The following is a 22,510-nucleotide window of genomic DNA, read 5'->3' as shown; positions in this document are numbered from 1 at the left end:
CAGGAACATATCACACACACGTTCGAGAATATTGAAAGTTCTACACACGGCCAACTTGAATTAGAACTTGGTTGGATATTTAAAGATGTCTTTCACACTTAATGCCACTAAAGTACTACATGTTTACACAGGGAAGAAGCTGCTTTTCTGACTACAGTCCACATTTGATTTTTGGCCAGGCAGCTAAGACAATGATCCAGAGCAGCTGCTGGTGAATTGCCTTGAATCTATTTGTGCTTGCGTCGCTGAGTCATGCCTGTTCACATTCTTAAGAGATCTGCCACATCTAGCTCACTGAAGTCCTGCCTGAGAATTTAGATCCTCTTTAGGCCGTCTTTGCACCTATTACAACTTTAGACTTCACGTTGTTTCTACTGACCTCTTGTCACACCAATTCCTGGTAGGCGGCGGTGACACAGATGTACTCATCACTGTGCTAATCGCCCACAATATACACCAAATGGTTGATGGACACCTCGTAAAAGAACAAGAATGAATAGAAAAGAAAATGGAGACGTGCATCCACAATAGAAAAAAATGGTCTATTTGAAACAAATATTCTCCTTTTCACAATATACCTGAGCTGATGTTTTGATGTCTGAGCTCCACTAATGACCTCTAACAACCTGCTGCATTTTTTAATGTCTCTCTAGAATGGTCCTTCTGTGCTGAGAACCAGACTGCATTGTAAAAGCCTGGCGTACTCCAGTGTTCATGCTTTAACTCAGTGCTCTGTCAGCTCTCCTTTGAGTGATGGTCCTGTTGTGTATCAAGCACAATAAGAAGGCGACATGTTTAGTGAGCCAAAGCCACAGTACATACCAGCACCAGTTCATTTGGCCACAATTTCATATATTTTCTTTTGTCCTGGGGGTAAAACAGTGAAAGGATACTTAAGTGTGAGATGGCTGACACTAATTTATCCCATTTGTTACAACACATAAGCCGATTCCCTCAAAAATTCTAAACACATGCAAGGATGCAGTTTCACCGAACGAGGGAAGCGGCTTGTTTTTAACCACTTTAATACAGACACTGTGCTGCAAGCCCCCAAAAACTTGGAGAGAAAAGCTCCTGGGAGACATATATCCTGGGAGACATATATCCTGGGAGAGAGCTGAGCTGCAGATCGATGCGCTGGGAAGCGACGGAGGCCCCAGCCCAAGCTCTTCACACCTCCCTCTTTTTTGGAAGAGCTTTTACAATCTGTCACCTTTTATTGCATCAACACACACTTTTGTGAGTACTTCAAGAAAGAGACACTTCAAAGAGCGTAAGCTTTCAGTAGCCTACTGGACAGTCCCCCAGGAAGCCGCATGTCCAAGGCAAGACATCCCAGCGCACTTCTCCAAGGAGTCCAGTTAACTGACTAGAGGGGCGACTGGTGCTTGAAAACAAGAACCTGGATGAGTTACGCTCTGAAATGGTGAGTACATCAGGACTTTTTTACAACGCGGTTGGTATGAAAAGCTGCCTTTCTTTTAGAAGAAACAAGACAAAATGAATGTTTTGAGTGCTTGAGTAATTTGTTTGCACCTTGGCACAAATATATCTCCGGGAATGCCATTCCCCATTGCAAGATGTGATGAAATCACATGATGCGTTTTACTGCAGTTAATATGACAAGTGCTTTGACTAAAGGGCAGTATCATTTACTGGTGAAGTTAAGTCATCAGCCAGAGTGTTAAGACCTTGTAGTAAATGTGCTTTATAGAGTAGACAGTTCAGTAACACTGAAATCGTTGAGTTTAACATCTTCTGAACTGCGACATGTACCATCTACATCACTCTTTAACCTTTATAAGCACACTTATTTGTGTATTAGCAAAATATCAGTTTCATTTATAGTTGTAAGCCATGGGTCTTTTGTGGCAGAGAAAAATGAAAAATCTGCTCTGTGGCCAAGACAAGCTAAAGATCCTTCATTTGGATGTGTGCTGGGGTTATTTATAGAGCCGACGTATGTTCACAAGCACCATCCCTAGAGCTCACCAATTATCATGGAATTTAGAAAGCAAAAGCTTAACCCAAACAGTCACAGAGCAACTAAATCCACCACCCAAGAATAGCTTGACCTTAAACACAATCCATTCACCAGGCATAAGTTCAGACATATCAATACGAGACAGTGTAAACAAGTGTTTGCGGAGGTTAGAGCATGTTACTTATGTACAATGTACACATTAAAGGGCCATCTCCACTGAGTACATTCTAGACAAGAGGTGAAGTCAGTTTTATGACCCATATATTAACTTATAAACTATACGCTCGAGTGAATATAAACACTATCCACACCTGGGTTGCATCAACTTGCAAGGTAGACAAATTTTTACCACAGCTTGATCTGCTATATCTCAGCATTGGTTTAAAGATGTGTTTAGTGATCGCTGACTGTGACTTTGTTAAAATAAACTGAAGAGTAGAGCAAATCTACAGGGGAAGAAATAAATGGGATAGGCAAACAAACTTTCTTTGTAAAAAAAGAAAAGTCTCCGTCTCACCCTGCCTGAACCCTGTCTTCACCTCTTACTGCCCTAGGATCTCAACACACCACCATCACATTACTCAACCACCTCAGTTCAAAAGAAACAACAACATAAACACAAAACAAAAACAGGAATAAAAATGGAGGCTAGGGGCATCGCAAAGCAACTTCTAATGACAGAGAGAAGACTTTAAGGTCTGATTTGCAGCTGTCGCAAAATACATCAGGTACAGCTGCCACTGCAGGTTTGATCCCCTGCGAGAGACATCATGCCAACTTTTTTGATACCAAAGCGCTGGCTGGTTTAGTAACTGGGGAAAAACGTCTCAGGATAAACAGACATGCTAAGAGAGTGCTAACACTGAAGTAAGCACTTACACAAATGGCCTCAGTGAAGAGGGCACTCTGCTCCGATCTAAGTGTCCCGACTGACGTACTGATAAACATCTGTGCAGCCAGCTTCGATCAACTGAACTGAAGAAGCCATGCTTTTGGGAAAGTCCACTGCACAACATTAGCAATACATTTCAATCTGTCTTGGAACAGGAAAGCACTGTTTACAATTACATTACATTTCAATTCATTATGGCTCAATGATGGGGAAGCCTCCATGTACTGGAAGTATACTATTCGACGGTTGTTCTCTTGCTCAAAACTATTTTTGCTCGTAAAAAACACAACCTTGAAACAGAGTACATCAGTAAACCCCCAAATTCAGGGTAATAAGCACAAAAACCACAAGGAAATGTTGCTGGAATTGGCCTTGGCTCTCCGATGGACTTTCGTGTTTGCGTGTCACATTGCAATCATCAGACTGCGTGCCGGTGTTACGGACTCCGGCAGAGCGCTGGTAGTCCATTAAAGGGAAAGGTGAGGCTTTTACAGGCTAGCCGTGACTACAAATGTGCATGCATTTCTGGCACAACCACCCTCTCGTCAATAATCAATTTGCCATAAAAGAAAGGCAGGGAGGGAGGAACGGCGGCGTAGTCACGCAGGGGCTGCCAGCCCGCCTCAGGCGGTGAACTTCCTCTCCCTACTGTAAACTTCAGTGGTGCAGGGGCCTCTTCACTAAGCTCTCTTTCATTTAGCTTGCAGCATGCAACAATTTAAACAATAAATTCAAACAACCTGTATGACGGTTGCCATCTGGAGCAGGATACCCGAAAAAGGGCACAGATGCGTGGGTTGTGGTGGTGGGCGATTATGGTGTGATCCCCCAATGACAAAGTAGGCTGATATCGAATCAACTGTTTATTTCACATCAACGAGTTCTAAATTTAGCTTCAAATTTAGTCTGTAAGACAATGACAGCATCTTTTAATAGTTTAGCCAAATATGCATATTGTCCAGTTTATACTCTTAGCTTTTTAAACGTATACAAAGATTACGTTTCATATAAAGATGACTTTCAGACAACCATGAATCAATCCATTAAGTTTAAAAGTTTAGTTTAAAGTTTAAAATCTATTCGGCTATTGTATATATACCACACATAAAAGATATGAAAAGAATGACCGTACCGATTTTGTGAACAAAGACTACCAATAAATATTTAACTCTTTGAAAAGTATGTTGGTCATAAATAAAAGTTTTTATATACAACGTAAAAATAGCTTTGTGTATTGTAAGATTCTCAGCCAGGAAAAATACCGTACTCATTCTTCAGAGGTCTGATATTTATGCAAACACTGACAAAAACTGTGACAGTGTATCTGGGTAATAATATTTTAAGACACAAGACCTTCCAGTATTTTTCCACTCAATATTTATCCACATTTTTATGTGTTATGAGAAATGCTTTTGGAAATGATGGTAGGGCCCAGCTCCTCTAAGTATCTCCAAAATAACACAGCAATGAGTGACAACTAATAGATCAGGCTTTTACAAGCACCAGTTAGAGAAATGAAAGGGAGACCGGGACTCCAGAAGTTTCTCCCACTTCAAGCAAAGCCTATTCCCCTCCCCAACAGACTCGATCATTAGGTACCATGTGAACTTTTGAAGTGTTGAGTGCAAGGAAAGGCCAGGTGTGTCAAACAGCAAATTGTAGTCCTGCACACAAAGACAGAGAGAAAGAAGTGAAAAGAAGAAGTGAAAGAAAGAATGACCCCTGACAAAGATTACCACCTCTGTCTCGTAAATGTCATCTGTTTCTATCCTTCAATAGTTGCCCGCCAAGTGAAATTTACGGCCTCAAACAATATTTTAAATAAGCCACTGGATTGGGGGGGGATTCTTTGATGTTGTGTCTACAGCACTCCTGTGTTTGACAGACACATGAAATGGCTAACGATTTGGCACAAACAGTTAACGGTTCCAAATGACCCCATATCCTGGAAAAGGGGTCTTAAAATGCTGGACTTCGCTAAAAAAGCGGTGTACAAACAACCCTTCCCCTGCCGAGGCTGTATGCAAATCAAAGAGCACATTCTTAGTGCATACCACTGGAATATCAGCTATTCCTCAAGTTTATGGCTCCCCCTCATGACCGGAGGGGGCCTGGCAGAAAGCAACAGGCCTTCTCTCTTTCTTTTTCTTTTTTTTTCTCCAACTCTTCCTGCCCAGCATCCAAGTGACAGCTGACTGGCTGAGATGTAATTGGTCTCAAGTGAGGTCAGCACGAGGCATTTATCTAAGCACACTGCATAACAATAGGGCGAAGATGCATGGAGCAATCCTCCCAGGGTTCACACGAGCCACAGCACCACTCCACAGACCCAGCAGAGGCTTTGCACAGCAGGCAGCAGCGACCGCCGTCACAGCCAGGAGACTTTTAGGGAGACAGATTGGGAGAGAGGACTGATCTGATTTAACGGCAGACACCTCATAAATGTAAGTTATTCTACAACAACTTTGAAATGCTCTCCCTGTTTGAGTGGATGTGAGTTGGTTGCCCAGGTGGGGATGTGCCTCAGCCTAGACTTCTGCAGTAGGCAGAGCCACATGGGAGTGCTTGGGTACAGATCCTGCTGGGAGGTGGTGCACTCTGCTCAGGGAGGACAAGGGAGACAAACGTGGGCAGTACTATGACAACGTCGGGTTAACCACTGTGATGTCGGTGATTATAATAGCATGGCTGCAATTTAGACATGCGGAGAAAACACAGAGGAGGAAAAATGGCACATGCATTCTGCTCCTCTCTGTCTTATAGCTGCAGTTTTTGTCTTCTTGTTCGAGTCTCCGGAAAGGTTTGCCTGGAAAGAGTGAGAGAACCAAGAGAAGGCAGTAACCTACGAATGAAAAGCAGACTGAGCTCCTAAATGTTGTAAGTTTTGTGCTTGTCACGTTGTCAAACTGTTACAAGCTATGTGTGCTTAACTGTCATTTTTTTTTTGTATTTCGCAGCTTTGGAATCCACATGAAAATTACCCCAAGAAATAATGTTCATCAGAGGATTGTGTTTTTCAGCAACACCTGGAGATAATGAAGAAACACTGGCTGGACGCTGAGTGAATTTCCCACGAGTGAATTCCCCATATCCCTTCCCCTCAGAGGACCCCTGTTGTGTGGGGGAGACGCCGGGTCAGGGACCTCGTGGCCACACATTACACCAGCGAGGACATTTCAGTATGGTGTTCATGAATCCCACCAGCATTGCATTATAATGCGCATATGGATGCTGACATGGAACCTGCCAAATCTGCTCTTTGGACTGTACTTGCACATCATCATCCTAGTGGGCAGTGTGTCGTTGGCTTGCAGTGATAGGACCCCCGAGCAACTGGCTGCAATTATGAACTGTTCCAAACATGAACGGCACACCAGAAACTATGACTACATGGAGGGAGGAGATGTACGGATCCGGAGACTGTTCAGCGGAACTATGTGGTTTCTCACCATCGATGATTCTGGCATCATCAGTGGAACGCAAGACCCCACCAACTGCTACAGTAAGTGTTGCTTCATTGTGCTTCCCAGGAAATCTGCACTGCCCTCAGAACTGCTTATCATTTCGAGCTATGTTGTGACCATGAATATCTATAATATAGAACCGTTTAGTCTAGGACTTGATGGATTAGTTCAGGGGGAACGCCACACAAGTCAGGCACACATGGATTAACAAACGGGATGAAGTGAAGCCAACATTGGATTATTGGACAGTGTCACATTAAATGTTATCAGACAGTTAATAGGTCATGAGTCTCAGTTAAAAGTGCACAATGACAGCTGTAAGGTAAAACATGTGTCTGACTTGGCAGAGCCTTCTCAACAATTGAGACGAAGGCCCTAATGAAGTAAACAAATGAGTCTGTGTATTAGAGACAGCCAGACCGCTCGCAGGTCATGACTAATGATGCACTGCCATTAGAAAGTCACACACGCAGAAAGATTCAAGATTCAAGATTCAAGATTCAAAAAGCTTTATTGTCTAGTATGTTGCCATACTAGAAAATTGTCTTTTGAAAGGGAATCAGTTAACACTGCACCCAATGGTAATACCGATACCAATCTATCTCCAAGAGAAATCTCCACATCAATAAAGCAGTTATTTCCACTGCCATGCATGCACCTGCATCTTATATATGGAACCCTGGCTGGGGACAGCTACAAATATACAATGCTGCCCAGCTGGTGTGCTGCTGTAGTGTATTGTCTCAGCGTATAGATTGTGATACATGCATGAAATGGCATTTATTAAGTGTTAACCAGAGGGAACAACTATACATGCATAGTTAACTGCATGCACCCTCAAATTCAAATGCCCAATCAGAAAGCTTTTGAAAGCCAAATAAATGTGGAGTAAAGATGATAATCTTTTCAGTGTGTGTGTGAGGCCCCTACATTCCAGTAAGAGAATCTTTGAGGTGGCTATCATTTCCTCATATCTCACCAAGAGCCTCTTCCCAAGAATGCTAGCGTGACAGGGAATGTCTCTGGAGTGGATGGAAAAGGCGATTGCGTAACAAATGGCGTTGAGAGGCAGAAAAATTGATACACCCCGATGTGGCAGACAATCGCACGCACAAGGCAAACAGACTTGGGGGACTAGAAGGGACTTCTGAGGAAAGCTGTGTGGTGCATGAATGTCATTCATTTCCAACTCATATTTCCTTGGCTTTGTGTACTAACAAGCTCGGAGACGCCTGGCTAGACGCAGGCCAAGGAAAAACCTGATGACAAAATGTTGACTCGCTTGAAATGCGGTGGTGTAATAACAATTTGTCTGTCAGAACTACATGAATAGCATTCTTTTTTGTTTAAACAATATGCTTTTGGTTGCTCAACATTTTAGCCTTCACAGACTGTAGAAGAGGCCAACATAAGAGGGACCAACATAAATGCAGTTTCTAGCAGTTTCACAAAATAGTTTTTGCCACAACATTTTGTGAATAAATTATATATGTGAGGTGTGTACTACAATACACAGTTGATCTTTCAAAACCTCAACTTTTGTAGAGATTCTTTATTCTTGAAGAAGCCATTCTATCTGTGGTCTAAATGAAAAACACATGGAACTCTGTAGGTAGGGTAGGACTAGGATTTCCTTGCCTTGTAACCACTTAGACGTGAAAACCTCTATTTCATATCCTTTTCTTTAATATGCCTAATCTAAAATACACACACACAGGCTAATCCTAGCAGATACTACAGAGGGTTGTGAAAGGGCAGGCAGTTTGATCAGCGCTGTTGTCTGACATGGTATCAGCTTTGGTTTCCCAGAGATTGCCTACATCCTTGACAAGAGAAAAATCAGCGTAGTGTGGATTTCCACTATACAGGGAAGACAGAATTAGGGATCACCCACACATTAGTTTGCTTGGCCAGAGGCTGGCCTAAGACGTAGAGGTAAATGTGTTCAAGATGGGGAGGAAAGCCTTGCGAGGCAGCCCTGCGAACTATGGACCTAACATTTGCAACCCACATGTGTGCACGCCAGAATCTCCCCGTAGACACTAAACAGTTGCAATTGCTTAGACATGAAACAGTAATACCACAGACAATTCTGCCATGCCCGTGACATATGTCTGTTTTACCTCACACACATCCATCACCGGCGACTCTAGCATGTTGCTCCAGCACGCAATACCAGTGAAATGAAATAGCAAAGGTCATTCTATAAAATGCCCTTCAGTAAAAATACTCCGATTACAATGCGTGCGTTCAAAGAACTAGCGTGATGTAGTAAACGGTGAACAGCGGAACAGGGGGTCATCGGGGTCCACTGGAATATTTGTTTGCGTGACTTCGAAGGAGCATGCTAACTGCAGACCTGAAATCTAAAACAAATGTCCAATGATTTATAGTCGAGGCTGAAATGTATTCTATCTGTGTCCACTGTTCTGAATGACTGTTCCAACGTTGCTTTCAGGAACAGACCGCAGGCGTAAAAAAAAAACTAAAAAATCTCCAGCTCCCCATCTATTAACTGTTGGATTACCGTCAATTGCTTTGACAAGAAAATTGTGTCCAGCAAATCACCCAAGATCACAACATTGTTTCCACTGTTCAAAGCAAACACAGCAGAGGTGCAAACAACAGTTTTACGAGGGCCACATCAAAGCGAGTCGGCTGCTGGCCGCCTGTTTCGAGGCGTACATCAACACTTTCTAAAAGGAGGTGGTCATTTATGGGAAAAGCGCCTGACTTGCAGACACAAAAACAGCCCCACACCCGATGAGCGACAGACAGGGGTCCAGAGCAGAGATAAGTGGGTATGAGTCCCACGGGTGCGTCTCTCCAGACGCGGACCGAAGAAACGTATCAAAGATCTCCAGCGTTCATTGTCCATCAGTGCGTCACTGACAAAATAATGACTAAGTTAAAGTGTGGCGTCAGAGGAATTTCATTTCATAAACATGCAATGAACTTTCATAACAGGTCGTGGTTTTAGGATTCATAAACGGAATGGAATTGTTATGATACATGAATATGTGATATTTGTGCATTGAAACATTCTGTGATGCCAGTTGCTGGTGACACAATAAATTAATCTGGATCCTGCCAAGTTTCCAGAAGTTTTGTTTATGCCAGTGTCCTTTGCTTCACTGGTTATAGAATAAACTTCAAATTCGTTCACATCAAATAAGGCAGAACACCCTCATTTATGCTCTAGCTTGCAGTTGCTTGCAAATGCTTACATTTGAGTGCAAACAATTATTATGAAGTGGTATCTATATTAAAGAAAGCAACGAATCAAACATGAACAGGTCTGTAAGTTTGGATGTAACCTTTATGCAGGTGTTGTTTACATGTGACTGGTTCACCAGCTCTAAATGCACTGGGCCTTTGAAGAGAAAAAACAGGAGTGTCTTTGATAAACACAATATCACTTTGCAGGCAGTATGTGTGGTTTGAAGGCTTCAGATGGTGTGTTTGTGAGTCGTGAGACAGTGCAACTGTGTTTTATTAGCATGTTACCCTTTGATTGGACTTTACAAGCTGTGCTTTTGAGAAAAATAATAAACACCATCTGAATTTCTTCATGTCTAACGACGCAGTAAATTGGAAAATTATTTGTTTGTTGTTCTGATATAAAACCCTTATGCTTTCTGCAAAAAACTATAGAAGATGTAGACATGCTGACAGAATGCCACGTGATCTCAGATGTACCATCCAGACATCTGGACAAAATGTCCCTGTTTTGTGACATAATCAACTATTATGTAGCAACCACGACTCATTTAACATGCAACACCATACAAACAAAACTTTATCATTGGCCCTGGTTCATTAAGAGACTGTGGAGTGCATTGCAAACCTATGAGAAAATACCCTGGCAGACACAATAGAATTACTGAGGCCAACACCAGTGGTAAACACTATGTCATCTAGCAGATGCTAGTTTCAGACACTTTTAGAATAAGAGTTTGCAGGCTACATGTGAGGAGAAAAATAAATATGATGAGCAACTAAAGTAGTCGAATAACGACTAACCCACCAAGCCACTGTTAAAAACTGCTGAAAACATTTTAGTTAAGTGGAAAGGACAAGCACTGTCGTGCATGGCTACTTCAACAAATTAATTTGAGTGCTGGGATCTAATGATTATTTTTTTTTCTAATGATGCATTTTTTTTTGCAAATAGAGAGGGGACCATTAGCTGTGGAAGTGGATAATCTCTTACCTAGACTGTAAGGCATTTTTAACATAAAGAAACACACTGTGGCTTGAACATCAAACTGTAATGAATGAAGTAAGGAATGTAGACTATTTTTCATAACTTTTCACAATGATGAACTCTCTTAAGAGGTGGTACCATTTTCCACGACTGCTCGTTCAGATACTGCTTAAAATAAATAAACCATGTCGTTGGGCAATATTAAGGCCCTGTAACTCTGAGATTGAAGGGTTAAATGGACCTGTGCCCTGAGAAAACACAGCCTGGATACAGTAGCTTATCTTAAGATAACTATGAATTATGTGGTCAACTTTCAACCTCTGTCCAGTGCTGAGTCCTTGATGTTTAAACTAAAATATATAGATATAGCACTGAAACGTGATAGCATACTTTCAATAAGCTTAGGTAAACCACATTTCTTTTTTCCAATAAAGCCAACACATGTCATCCCCCCCTGTGTTACATGAAGTGCAGTGGCAGTGCCGTGGTCTACGCGTGCAAAGCTCTGCACAGGGAGACGGCATTCATCTTCTCCCTGGAGAGGGTTCTGTAATCTGCCTCCCAGATGTGCAATGGCATGAGCTGTGGTCGCAATAATGACCGCCCAAACCGTTTAACAACTTTAACATAAAGCCAGAGGTACCGCAGGCTGATTAGCGGCACAGACCGCCATCCTGTTTTTGTCATGAGGGCCAACAAGCGGCCCGTCTAAGACCTTCTTTTTGTAATTGTGTTGTAGGTATTCTAGAAATCCGCACGGTCTCAGAGGGTGGCGTGCTAGCAATCAAAGGTGTGAAGAGCAAGTACTACATATCTATGAATCGGACTGGAATGCTGCGCGGCAAGGTAAACAGTTTCCTTTGAAAAGTTATTGAAGAGTGAAGTGTTTGTTTTCCCGGCGTATATAAAGTGACTCAGCAATATACATTTGCTCTAGATTGACCATCTGTTTCCACCTGCGATTGTTTTCCTTTGCCACAGAAAGAGTACAATGAAAGCTGCAACTTCAAGGAGGTGTTCCTAGAAAACTTCTACACGGCATATTCTTCAGCCAAGTGGACTAGGCCGAACGGCACCGAGATGTTCATAGCACTGTCACAGCGGGGGAAGCCCCTGCGAGGGCGGAAGACACGCAAGGAGCACATATCAAGTCACTTCTTACCCAGAGAGTGCAAAGAGGACGACAAACAAGTGGACTGATAGCTGAACCGTCCTGTACTGAGGAGGACTCCGAGACACAGCTTTTGCTGCTCCAGTTTGTAAAAAAAAATAACCAGACGTCATTTCCATCCTGAACAACATTAGTCCAGTAAGAATACAGGACATGACTCAACACGTACTGGCTGTTGTTTAGTTGCTGGAAACAAAGAGAAGGCCAACTTCTTAATATATGAATTTACATATAACAACATGAATTGTATTTCCTCTGTGGGTTTTTGAATGTATAATATTTATTACATTTATAACAAAGCCTACATAAAAATGATGCAAAGTTATTTTTTTCACCAGCTAGTAAGCCAAAATAATTGTAGTTAATTGTAGAAGAGTATGCAAAACATCAAGGCTGTAGGCATTACAAAATACTTCTTTCCAATGTTTTAATTGTGAGAGAAAGCAAAACAGCATATTATTATTATTACTACTATTATACGTTACTAACGTTAATCTGTGTATTTACATATATTCAGAATTCCACAGTACTGTCGATTCAGTGTGTAACAAGTAGCTCACTTCCTTTATCTTTTGAGTGGCATTTACTATGTTGAAATGCAATTAGCTCATACTGAGTAGCATACTTACAAACATTTGAGAAACTGAAATGAGTCAAGTTGTTTTTGAGTAATTTAGTAGGAATACTGTTAAAGAAAGCAAGCTGGATTTGCCTTGTACAGTATTTACAGACATGTGTGTTTCAAAGCAGGACCCGTTTGACAATAGCATGTGAAAGAATTAAATGTTTTATGTTAATGTCTGGATGTTTAAATTTAATCTATGTAATCATATATCTGTTAGTTCATCAAATACTTTCAGTTTATTTCATATTAAATAGCTGCTCTATAACTGCCTACTTGCTGTTTAGGGTCAAAATGTATGGTGTCGAGCATTTAAAGCTGCTGGTAAACTAATAACCCTTTGACAGATTTTGTGAGCATGTAAATGTTCTTTTCCTTGAGACCGGATCTGTTTCTACAAACCATGACCCTCTTTGTCAACTTCTTATAGTCCCAAGCTCTCTAGCCTGCTGTTCTTTCAGTGGTGATTTTATTCCTAACCCCTTTGTTTTAGACATTCCATATTCTAGCCAATACTGATTTCATGGAAATTCCAAAGCATACAAATGATAATATACCCTAAAAAACACTAATTTTATGTGCTACAACTTAAGCGAGAGTGATGAGTTAGAGCTAACCGAATAACACACACTAGGACTTGTTTGAGTCCCTCTTTCACACTTACATACATTTGGCTCGGGGATCAGGCATAAGCATAAACATAACCCAAGTTACCCTGACTGCAAAATGAATACTGATGTGGCAGAGGTTTGGAAAGATTCAGACCTAACATTACCAAATATTTAAAAATGACATATATGAAATCTGAGTCGTCCCAATGTCTATTTCACTTCTATTAGGAATCAGACAAATGTATTGAGTATTTGAAAATACGCCATGAAAATACTGCCTAAAGTCATCTCATTTTAAACAATTCTTCTTGGTACTCCTCATTGTTCAGTGTTATTTATGTTATTTATAGAGACTCTGTGTGGAATTCTGGATGTTGTAGGAAGTGTTTTATTCTTTGATACTGTGTTTTGCTGTGACTCTCCACAACTCACCAAAATGCAGGCACTCTCCCAGTACAGTCAAGCCATTGAACACAACACCAAATGACCCAAACATGGAGCCAAACTGGGACATCAATGGAACCACATCCTCATTCTGCCACAGCCAATGAACCATCTCAACCCGGACTTTAAGCAGACGCGCCTTTTGGACTGTAGCAAAATAAAACTATAATCTGCCAACACACCATAACTGTTAAAGTAGGATATTTTGAAGTTGTATGTTTTTTTTTTCTTGCTGCTGCTGTCCTTTAGAGAATAAACACAGTCTGATGTGATTCTATATTTTTTTTAAAACAATTATAATAAAATATCTTAACTTTAACCATTCGAGTCATTTTCTTTTTAAAATGGAAATGTCAAAGGCTAATAGCTGTTGAACTCAGCTGTTGGTCCAAATAATCCTATTTCTTCCAACACTTTCCCAGTGAAATATTCTACTATATTATCATCCTAAATATTTAAAAGCCTAATTTAGATACTCCTATGCAACAACCCTGTAGTCCTGAAAGTGTAGGCTAGTTTTAGGATCGCTGGTCATAGGCCAAGTACATATCTGCCAAGCCAAGCAGTACATAAGCCATCACATTAACATGATGTACAAGAAAAACCATCTGCAATGAAGCAAAAATAATTTCAGATCTAACTCATGGCCAACCTCACCAACGCTGCACGAAGAAGTGCTGTTGTATCTAATAACATTTTTAACATTAACATTTGACAGAATTTTCTTTCGGCTCCATAGGATTTTACCGCATTACTCTTCAGTTTATACAGGTCAAAGCCATAAAAAATTACCCCTTATTAAAAGATAAATCATAAAAGATACAAACCTGACAAGATATATAAAAAAGGTATCCTGTTACTGGGACAAAGAAAAAAAAACAAGTTGTAACCCTTTACCACCATCAATAAGTCTGATTCAAGGGATACGCATGAATCTGTTTTCTCAACTAAGCCAGGATATTAACATCACTGGATGAAGACCAGCACTTTATCTTTCCCTCAAGTGAGAAAAGTCAACACAACTGGATGTTGTCATAATTCCTTTAAAAGTTTCTATTAGATTGAGTGAAATCTGAACCCTGTCATGGCCGAGCCCAGCAGGCCTGTCATACAGCACGCTGCTGGCAGAGCGCCGCACTCAAGCCGAGGGAGACGGATTGAATGAAGAGTTTTACCTTCTGTTTGGGTTCACATCTGTTTCCAGAGAGGACTGACAGATAAAGAGACTCAAATTGAGAGAGCAAAACCTCGGAATAACTCTGACCCAAACAAAGTCTGGGCAAGGTGAAAGCTTCTGCCAAGTCACGCAAAGTTAGTCTTAGCAGATCATTTGTAACATGTTCCAAATGTAAACACATTTTAACTCAAGGCTGTGCAGCTCTGTGGCTCCTTGAGAGGCACAAGAGATCTCAGTCTAACAATGAACAGGAGCTCGGCCTTTTTATGGGTAAAAAAGGCACAAAGTAGCTTAATGAGGGGAGATATATAAAAGACGTATTAAATGTTGATCGCTGGTATGATGTCCACAACAACAAAAACGTTGAATAATCGCAATTAAACATGTAATGTGAAGGAAGGAATGCACTACAGAGCCACTGCATACTGAGCCTTTGTCTTTCTTTAGCATTTGATTTGTGTAAAAAAAACATTTACGCACCATTTTTGGTTTAGTTTATTATTATTATTGTCAATAACGGGTCACATTTAAGGTCATTATAAAAATTGGGTTAATTACAAGATAACTTGCAGTGAGTGGCTATCGTTGGGCCCACGTACTAGGCTTAAAATAGAAAGGCTACAGCCTTTTCAATGCTTTTTCTGAGTGGGCCAGGATCTTTGTGAAGTGGGGATTTTATTGCGATCATGGGAAATGCCTGGGCACGACGGAGACAGCTCGCCTTTTGCAGGCAGAGAGTGGAAGTCAGCGTGAGGCCCTTAATACCAACAGCATGTGGCGAGACGGTGGGGGCCTGAGCATCTGAATTTGATACATTCGGGGGCCGTGAACTTTCCCCCTCAGATGGCGCACGGCTCCACGGCCCTGGGAACCCAGGGTGAGTGACCTCAGAGTCACACTCAATAGATATCCAGCGAGACGAGGGAGTCCCAGACCACCAACACGTCGGAGCAGCCAGCCACGCCACCTTCTCACAGCCAGAGGCCGTGGGGGGTGGGGTAGGGTGGGTTGGGTTAGGTGGTCTTCAGCAATTTATCAAAACGCAGTAAAAGCAAGCTCCTCAACACAAATCGCAAGGGAGCCCTACGACACTGCACAAATATAGAATTTGAAGAAAGTAGACCCTGCAAAACTCCTGGCACCTGCTCCCTCTCTGCTCAAGGTAACAGCTGGTGTTGATGTACTGAAACAAATCATTTTGCATCACACAGGGAATTTAAGACCTGAAGAACTGTGTGTGCTGAAAAACAATCCAATCAATGGAACAACAATATGGAACAACAATAGCAAGTTGTAAAGAGGCTTCATATAGGAGTGAGGTTTTGTGTAGTCTTCATTGGATGCACCAACAATGTGTGAAGTGTACAACTGTAATTTGACGTACCAATGAAAAACTAGGTGAACACATGCCATGCGAAAGACAAACGCCCCTGAATGATGTATTGCATGTAACATGATGTGAATCCAATCAATAAAGTCAGCTGTTAACTTAATACTGCAACCAAATAGCATTTTGTGGCTATTACTTGATAACTCGAAAAAAGCGTACACTGTCCAGTAATGGTTTATTTCACCACCTCCATGCACAAACAACTCTGCACCACAATAGCACTTGTGCTGACAACTAGAGTTCAGCTTTTTGCTGCAATTGGCAACCTTGAACCCATAAAAAGAAGCTAAAACAAAAACTCATCCAAAATTAACATCAGTATGATAGCCTGGTCCCAGACGTCAGAAAGATTACCGCGGCAAACACATCTGGACTACATCCCTACGGGTCACAGCACTCTGGAAGGATCGCATGCTGGCCCTGACCACACACAACAGCAGCATCCCCACAGGCATCCAGCTCTACTCCCCACATCTCTCCCTTCAACTCGCCCCCTTTTTAAGCCTCCCTTCCATCCCTCCTAACTGCGCTCCTTTTTTCCACTTTCTTAGGAGAACAAGCAATGAATGTCAGGCAGCAGGCTACAGCTTAATATGGGCTCTTTCTGTCCTTCACAGTCTTTCTGATAAGTGTTCATGGCCAAGGGCTTCCACTGATTCAGTCACATGAAGATGCTGAACACTGCTGATTTATCATGCGGAAATGCATTACAAAATTAGGCCAACTAGCAAAACATCTCTTCAAATTATGTAGCAATTATTTTAAGGATCAACAATGTAAACCTTTACCTATCTAAATTGATCAATCCAATCTATAAATGTACTTTAAAATATACCCGTACTACTGTATGTACTGCATTTTCATTTTAAATTATGAATTGATTTTGAATAAACTGAACATGATATTGAACTTGAAAATCAAACAGAAATTGGTTTATGAGTATGCATGCTGCACATTGTATGTTGCCTGATCCCATTTAACATGACAAAAGTGGTTGCTATGTTTTAGTGACACCATGAAGAGGCCTATTTGTCTCGAAAGCTTATTTTATCATTAGGTATATGATGGCTTTGTTGGAGCAACGGATTACTTCATGAAGTTGCCAGAGGCTTATGCTTTGCCCAACCAGGAGGCATGAACTGTAGCTGATGCTGATGTTACACTCACCCTCATTTTCACTAGGCTCCAAACTGAGAACATAACTCAGACCCTATCAGTGTACAGCTGCCACAATCACAAACTAGAGCTCCCTTTTCACTCAGAATATGATATACAACGCATTCATTCTATTTTCTTGGAACAGAAAATATATTATTTCATTTAATTCTCATTTTCACACTTTCTGCGGTGGCCATATTATGCACCGCTATGCGGTATTTTTAGTTCAAATTAATTTCTTCTGCCTCTTGGTTCTGCTTCTGGAAATGTGTCTTTTGCTCCACTGTAGAAGAATTACTGAGCTCCGTGTGAACGTAACGAGGTATGGTCGAATCATTGTGGATGGCTTGATTACACACATTAATTACACAACCCACTTATGCCTGATTGTTTCCTGCCCTATGTCAACGAAATTAGAAAATATAGGTATCTCTGCCTAGTCTCACTGCAGCGTTACTGCTGAGGGAATCTCAGTTGTCATAATTAGGGTCACTTGTAGTCCGCATTAAATACCAGGTCTACTAGTCGATATTTTTCATCTTTGGAGTTATCGTTGCTATAGCAATAAAGAAACCTACAATGGGAAAATGAACATAGATGAATTATGATATGAGCAAAATTGTGTGCTATATACTGTAACTGTAATTAATAATTCATTTGAGATTTAAATATATTGTAATATGGCATAACACTGCTTTTATACTCAGGGATATTTATTATTCTATTTATGAATTGCTATTTATTATTATTTAGCTGTGGCAATTAGTGTGCACAGCAACTTAAAGTTTTAAAGTTGTCTGGTGCTGCCTCATCTCGTTGTCATCTCTCGTTGTCTTTGTGACAATGACAATAAAGTACTTTGAACTGGAACTTTTGAACTTTATCATAAAATTGTTTTATCAAATCAATATCATAAAATTACAATTGTAATGCTAAACTGCCCAACTAAAAAGATGTCTATAAAAGGCTACAGTTCTAATTAGCCTACTGGCTGGGTTAAAACAGTTACCGGGATAATACGATCCTGACTTGCCAATCGAACATAATCACACTTGAATGATTGTTCTGGCTGAGTACCATATTCTACCGTAGAACAGCAGAACCCCTCCTTTTTCTGGATCCAAGACCAAGACATTACCACTGCACTATAGTGCTGCTGATTTTCTTTTGCAGGTTTTGACAAATCCTTGAACAAAGAACACCTTACCACTTCCATGCACAACCTAGCACACAATGATCTAAATGGGAATTAATCAGATTTGCCATCAACCCCATCTTCATGTTACACTATGCCATTATTGACAAGTAAAATAATCTAACCACAACCTAGACCGTAAAAGCCCTTTTCTCTCAACACATTTGAAGGACCTCTTCAACTATGACTTTCAGTTCTAAACATTTTTAATAGTCACCTTAATTTCAGTGAAGACTTCAAAGCAAAACCATATAACCTCTTTGTTTGTATATAACTTGTATGATTTGAAATCAACTGTTCTTCAATCGGAAAAACAAATGTCCTGTGGCCTTTCTCACCACCAGTGACCCATCACCATAAATATTTACATCTTTAAAAAACAAACATGAGGCCGCTCTATAATATAAGTCCATGTTCCAAAAAATATCAGGCATGTAATGACTATTCTTTCTTGTTTTGAAGACTGGCTGAAAGATCACCAAAACATGACGTACCCAATGAGTAATGCAATCCCTCTGATTCAGAGAGCATATAATAATATACAACCATTCATCCTGCCTGTGTGCAATGATTTCCTGGTAAGCATCACTACAGAAGACATTACTAGCTGCAAAGCTAATATTAGGTTTTTAGCAAAGGTATAAGAATGATGTGCAAAGGAATTAGAGTTTAAACCATTAATCAGCATTGGAGACAAGGCATATGCCCGTTACTGTCTGAAATTGCTGTGTAGATGAACTGAATTAACCCTGAATATAAATGCTGTAAATGTGTTTGTATGGGCAGGAATACAGACAACAGCAACACTGTACGTCTCTCCAGCCTGATGACTGAAGCTAAGCAAGGTTAAGCTTGGTAATTACTTGGATGCCCTAATGGAAAGCTTTATTGCTTCGTTGCTTTGTTTGTTGTTTTGTGGCTGCTTCAAGTGGTTGATATAGGTGACAGTGTTGCCTTTGGACTTCTCAGAAGAAACACACCTCCGTGATGAGACTGATTTACTCCGCTACAGGAGACGTTATAGATTGATGAAGATATTAAACTGAACTCCTTTGTTCCTGTGTTGTCCTAAAACATCTTGGTTTTGTCTTGCAAAGAGTGGCAGGTATCCCAGCATCCTAGGCGAATTCCCAATCTGGCCGACTACACATAACAGAACCAACACAGGACACTACACAGAACCTCAATGTCACCTCATGTCATCACTGGCTCTTTTCACAGACCAACTTTTGAAAAGAATTAAGCAGGGCTTAATTTGTGCCGGAAACTGCCAAAACAGGATACTGGAACTCCCAGATTGGGACCAGCATCTATTTGATTGGATCCTAAGAGGCAGGATACAACAACAACAAAAACAAAGCCGCCTTCATGAGCATTTCAAGGCCTTGATGAGCATTTCACTGCAGTTACCTTCCATCATAAGTGTTTTATTGAATTAGGCCCACAACACCTCCAGAAGGCTCAACAGTGGTAGTCTGTGAGGGCCTGAGCCACAACCACTGGCTTGCTTTTTCAGCAGCCTCAGACAACTCCTTTAAACCAATTTTGAGTGACCGTCTTCAAAAAAACAAAATCCAACAGAAGTGTTGCGATTGTTTTAGCTACAAACCTCTAACACCTATCTCCACTGATCATGTGTGTATTTCTGGGCTACCTGGGTTCCAGTACCTATGGTCACGGATTTCAATCACTGACCTCATAGTCATCAGAGAGCCAGTATATTCTCATTTAAAAATGTCTGTTCCAGAGTGAAATATCTGTTTGTGTTTTGGCCTGTGTTATCCATTTCGTCATCAAGCTAACACTGACAGAGTATATAAAAAAATGGCCAATAACTGGCAAACAATAGAAACACTGCAAACGTATACATGAGCTGATCTACTTATAGTGTAGGACTCATCGTCGCATGCCATTGTAAAAGTTTGATGTTGAGCTCATCTTGCACTGGTTTTATGGAATGCAGTGCCGATTTCAAACAGTTGAGCTATGTAAACTACTGCGCACTTTACGAAGTACACTGCAATACAGTGCACTGCAATACAGTGCACTGCAATACAGTACACTGCAATACAGTGCACTGCAATACAGTGCACTTACATCTGTAGTGCATTCTGTCGCTGATTAGTGTTGTCTCAAATGGAACAGACATCGGAGACATATGTTGGCTTGCTAGAAAGAAAGGAAGTTACCGAAGCTTGTTTGCCTGTTTGCCTGAAATCACTTCAGTCATAATTCACATTGATAAACGTTGTATTCACTAGTTACAGTTTGATTTAGGGCAACACTTACCACACAATGTATTGTCTTCAGTCTTAATGGCATCCTTTTCTGGAGACCATCTACTCTTCCATTTCTTCCATGAAAGAAGCTTGGGCTTTAGACCTGCAAATCATTTTGTCAATAGTATGGTTGATTGACCGTCTTATCAATGGGCATTTATGTTTCGATAATAATTAAATAGAGGGAAATCTATTAATGGCGATAATTCTGTCATGTAGAACTTTTTCCCTTTCTTTCTGCTTCTGCCGCAGTCCCACTGCATAAAGGTACTTTCCTACAGCTGAAAAGGCATTTACCTGACACCCACAGAGAAGTCACCTCAGCCAGCTCTGCTGTGAAGTTGTCATCAAGACGTTCCTGCGACTGTGGAAATGCCCCAACGAAGGCAGCATAAATTGCCTGAGCTAAGCAGTCCGCATATACCTGGAACATACAGAAAATCCAATCATTTGCCATCTAGGCGATAAACAAAAATGTCAACCTATAGATGCAGCATAATTGGGATCCTTTAAATTTGATCAACACAATACTGACTGACTTACTGAATAGTAAAATATTGACTTATTATTAATAATAGATCAAGTCCTCATGCTCCAGTACCTTGAATAATTTGTCTTTAACATCATTGTCAACCATCAGCAGAAGTGAGACAAATCCAGAAGAGATACAATCAAATAACGCACTTTCATCCTCTAAACTTGGCTTAAAGAGGACAAACAAACACAAAATCAACACCAATCAAAATCAACATTCTATATTCCTCTAAACCAAGTCTTCCAGTAACTCTTATCTTTTGTAAAATGTCTAAAGTGCAGTTCATGAAGTATATGGCACCTGTATGTGGTAACCAGTACTACAGTATGTAGTGGAACTCAACAAAACAGAGTATGATTATATGCTCCCTATAATAATTTAAGTTATTTTATATAAACAATTCTCTGTACCGAAGCAATGTTTTAAACACAAAATAACAAATTATCTTAAGAGGTAATATTGGAAAAAAATGCAGAGATACTCTATAATGTCACTTAAAAAAGGGCATGTAATATCCATCTGTTAGTCTTGCCATACCTTAAAATTATGTAGGAAAAACCACCAAAACGTATCCTTGAAGACAGTGATGGAACATTCAGAGAGAAAGAATGGTTTCCAGATTTTCAAGAAGCCTGGCTGTGTTAAGAAACATTCAAGGCTTTCAATAAAGCTCAACTCAGACTAGACATTCAATGTTTTTCCAGTGCTGAACTATATATAATGTCAGCAAAATTACATATTAGTAAAAATCATTCTCTCTTCATGGTTAAAAGTTTGGAAAACAGTACGGAAGTACACATCACAAAAAGTTGGCACACAGAGTTGCATGCAACCATTACTTAAGAAGTATGACAGTTCAGGGTTTTTTGAAATGGGACATACCATGACATGTCTGTCTAACATCTTCCCTGACAACATCTACCCTTGCTTTTAAGAAGATAAATAGAGAACAGTACTGACACCAATGAGTAAACCATGTGCTAATCTAATCTAAATAGCATTCCTTAAAAGAAACAATGACTAAAAATACTACTAAAAATCACTATTAAAACTAGGACTAAAAAAGGTCATGATCACCTCTACTATAACCACTTTAAAAAAAATGTTTGACATTACTCGTTCTGACAAATAACAATTTGAAAATTCACATTACCTGACACATTCTTAACACCTATGATGTCTTTTAAAGAAAAGTTGTTATTTGATTTTTTTTTTTTTTTTTTTTTAATAATCCTACTACACACTGAACATACAGTACAAAGCATAGGGAAGCCGGGCAATATGACTTTTTATTTAAACAATTTCTACTCACATTAAAGCCTTGCACCTCTGAAATACTATCCAAATGCTGAGAAGCATTGGGAAGCCCTGGGATATCAGT

At 40.4% G+C, this 22,510-nt stretch overlaps 1 protein-coding gene across 1 annotated transcript; it reads left to right on the top strand.

Moving 5' to 3' along the window:
- Positions 1–1,322: 1,322 nt before the first annotated feature.
- Positions 1,323–13,562, top strand: fgf7 (fibroblast growth factor 7). The gene is made up of 4 exons (XM_080843458.1): positions 1,323–1,426; positions 5,834–6,378; positions 11,287–11,393; positions 11,529–13,562. The coding sequence occupies exons 2-4, from the start codon at positions 6,093–6,095 to the stop codon at positions 11,745–11,747; spliced, it is 612 nt and encodes a 203-aa protein (XP_080699584.1). The 5' UTR covers positions 1,323–1,426; positions 5,834–6,092; the 3' UTR covers positions 11,748–13,562.
- Positions 13,563–22,510: the final 8,948 nt, after the last annotated feature.

This window comes from Sprattus sprattus (genome assembly GCF_963457725.1).
Source record: "Sprattus sprattus genome assembly, chromosome: 8".
Taxonomy (NCBI): domain Eukaryota; kingdom Metazoa; phylum Chordata; class Actinopteri; order Clupeiformes; family Clupeidae; genus Sprattus; species Sprattus sprattus.
Note: the sequence above shows the minus strand (reverse complement) of the source record. Positions and strands in the feature narration are given on the sequence as shown.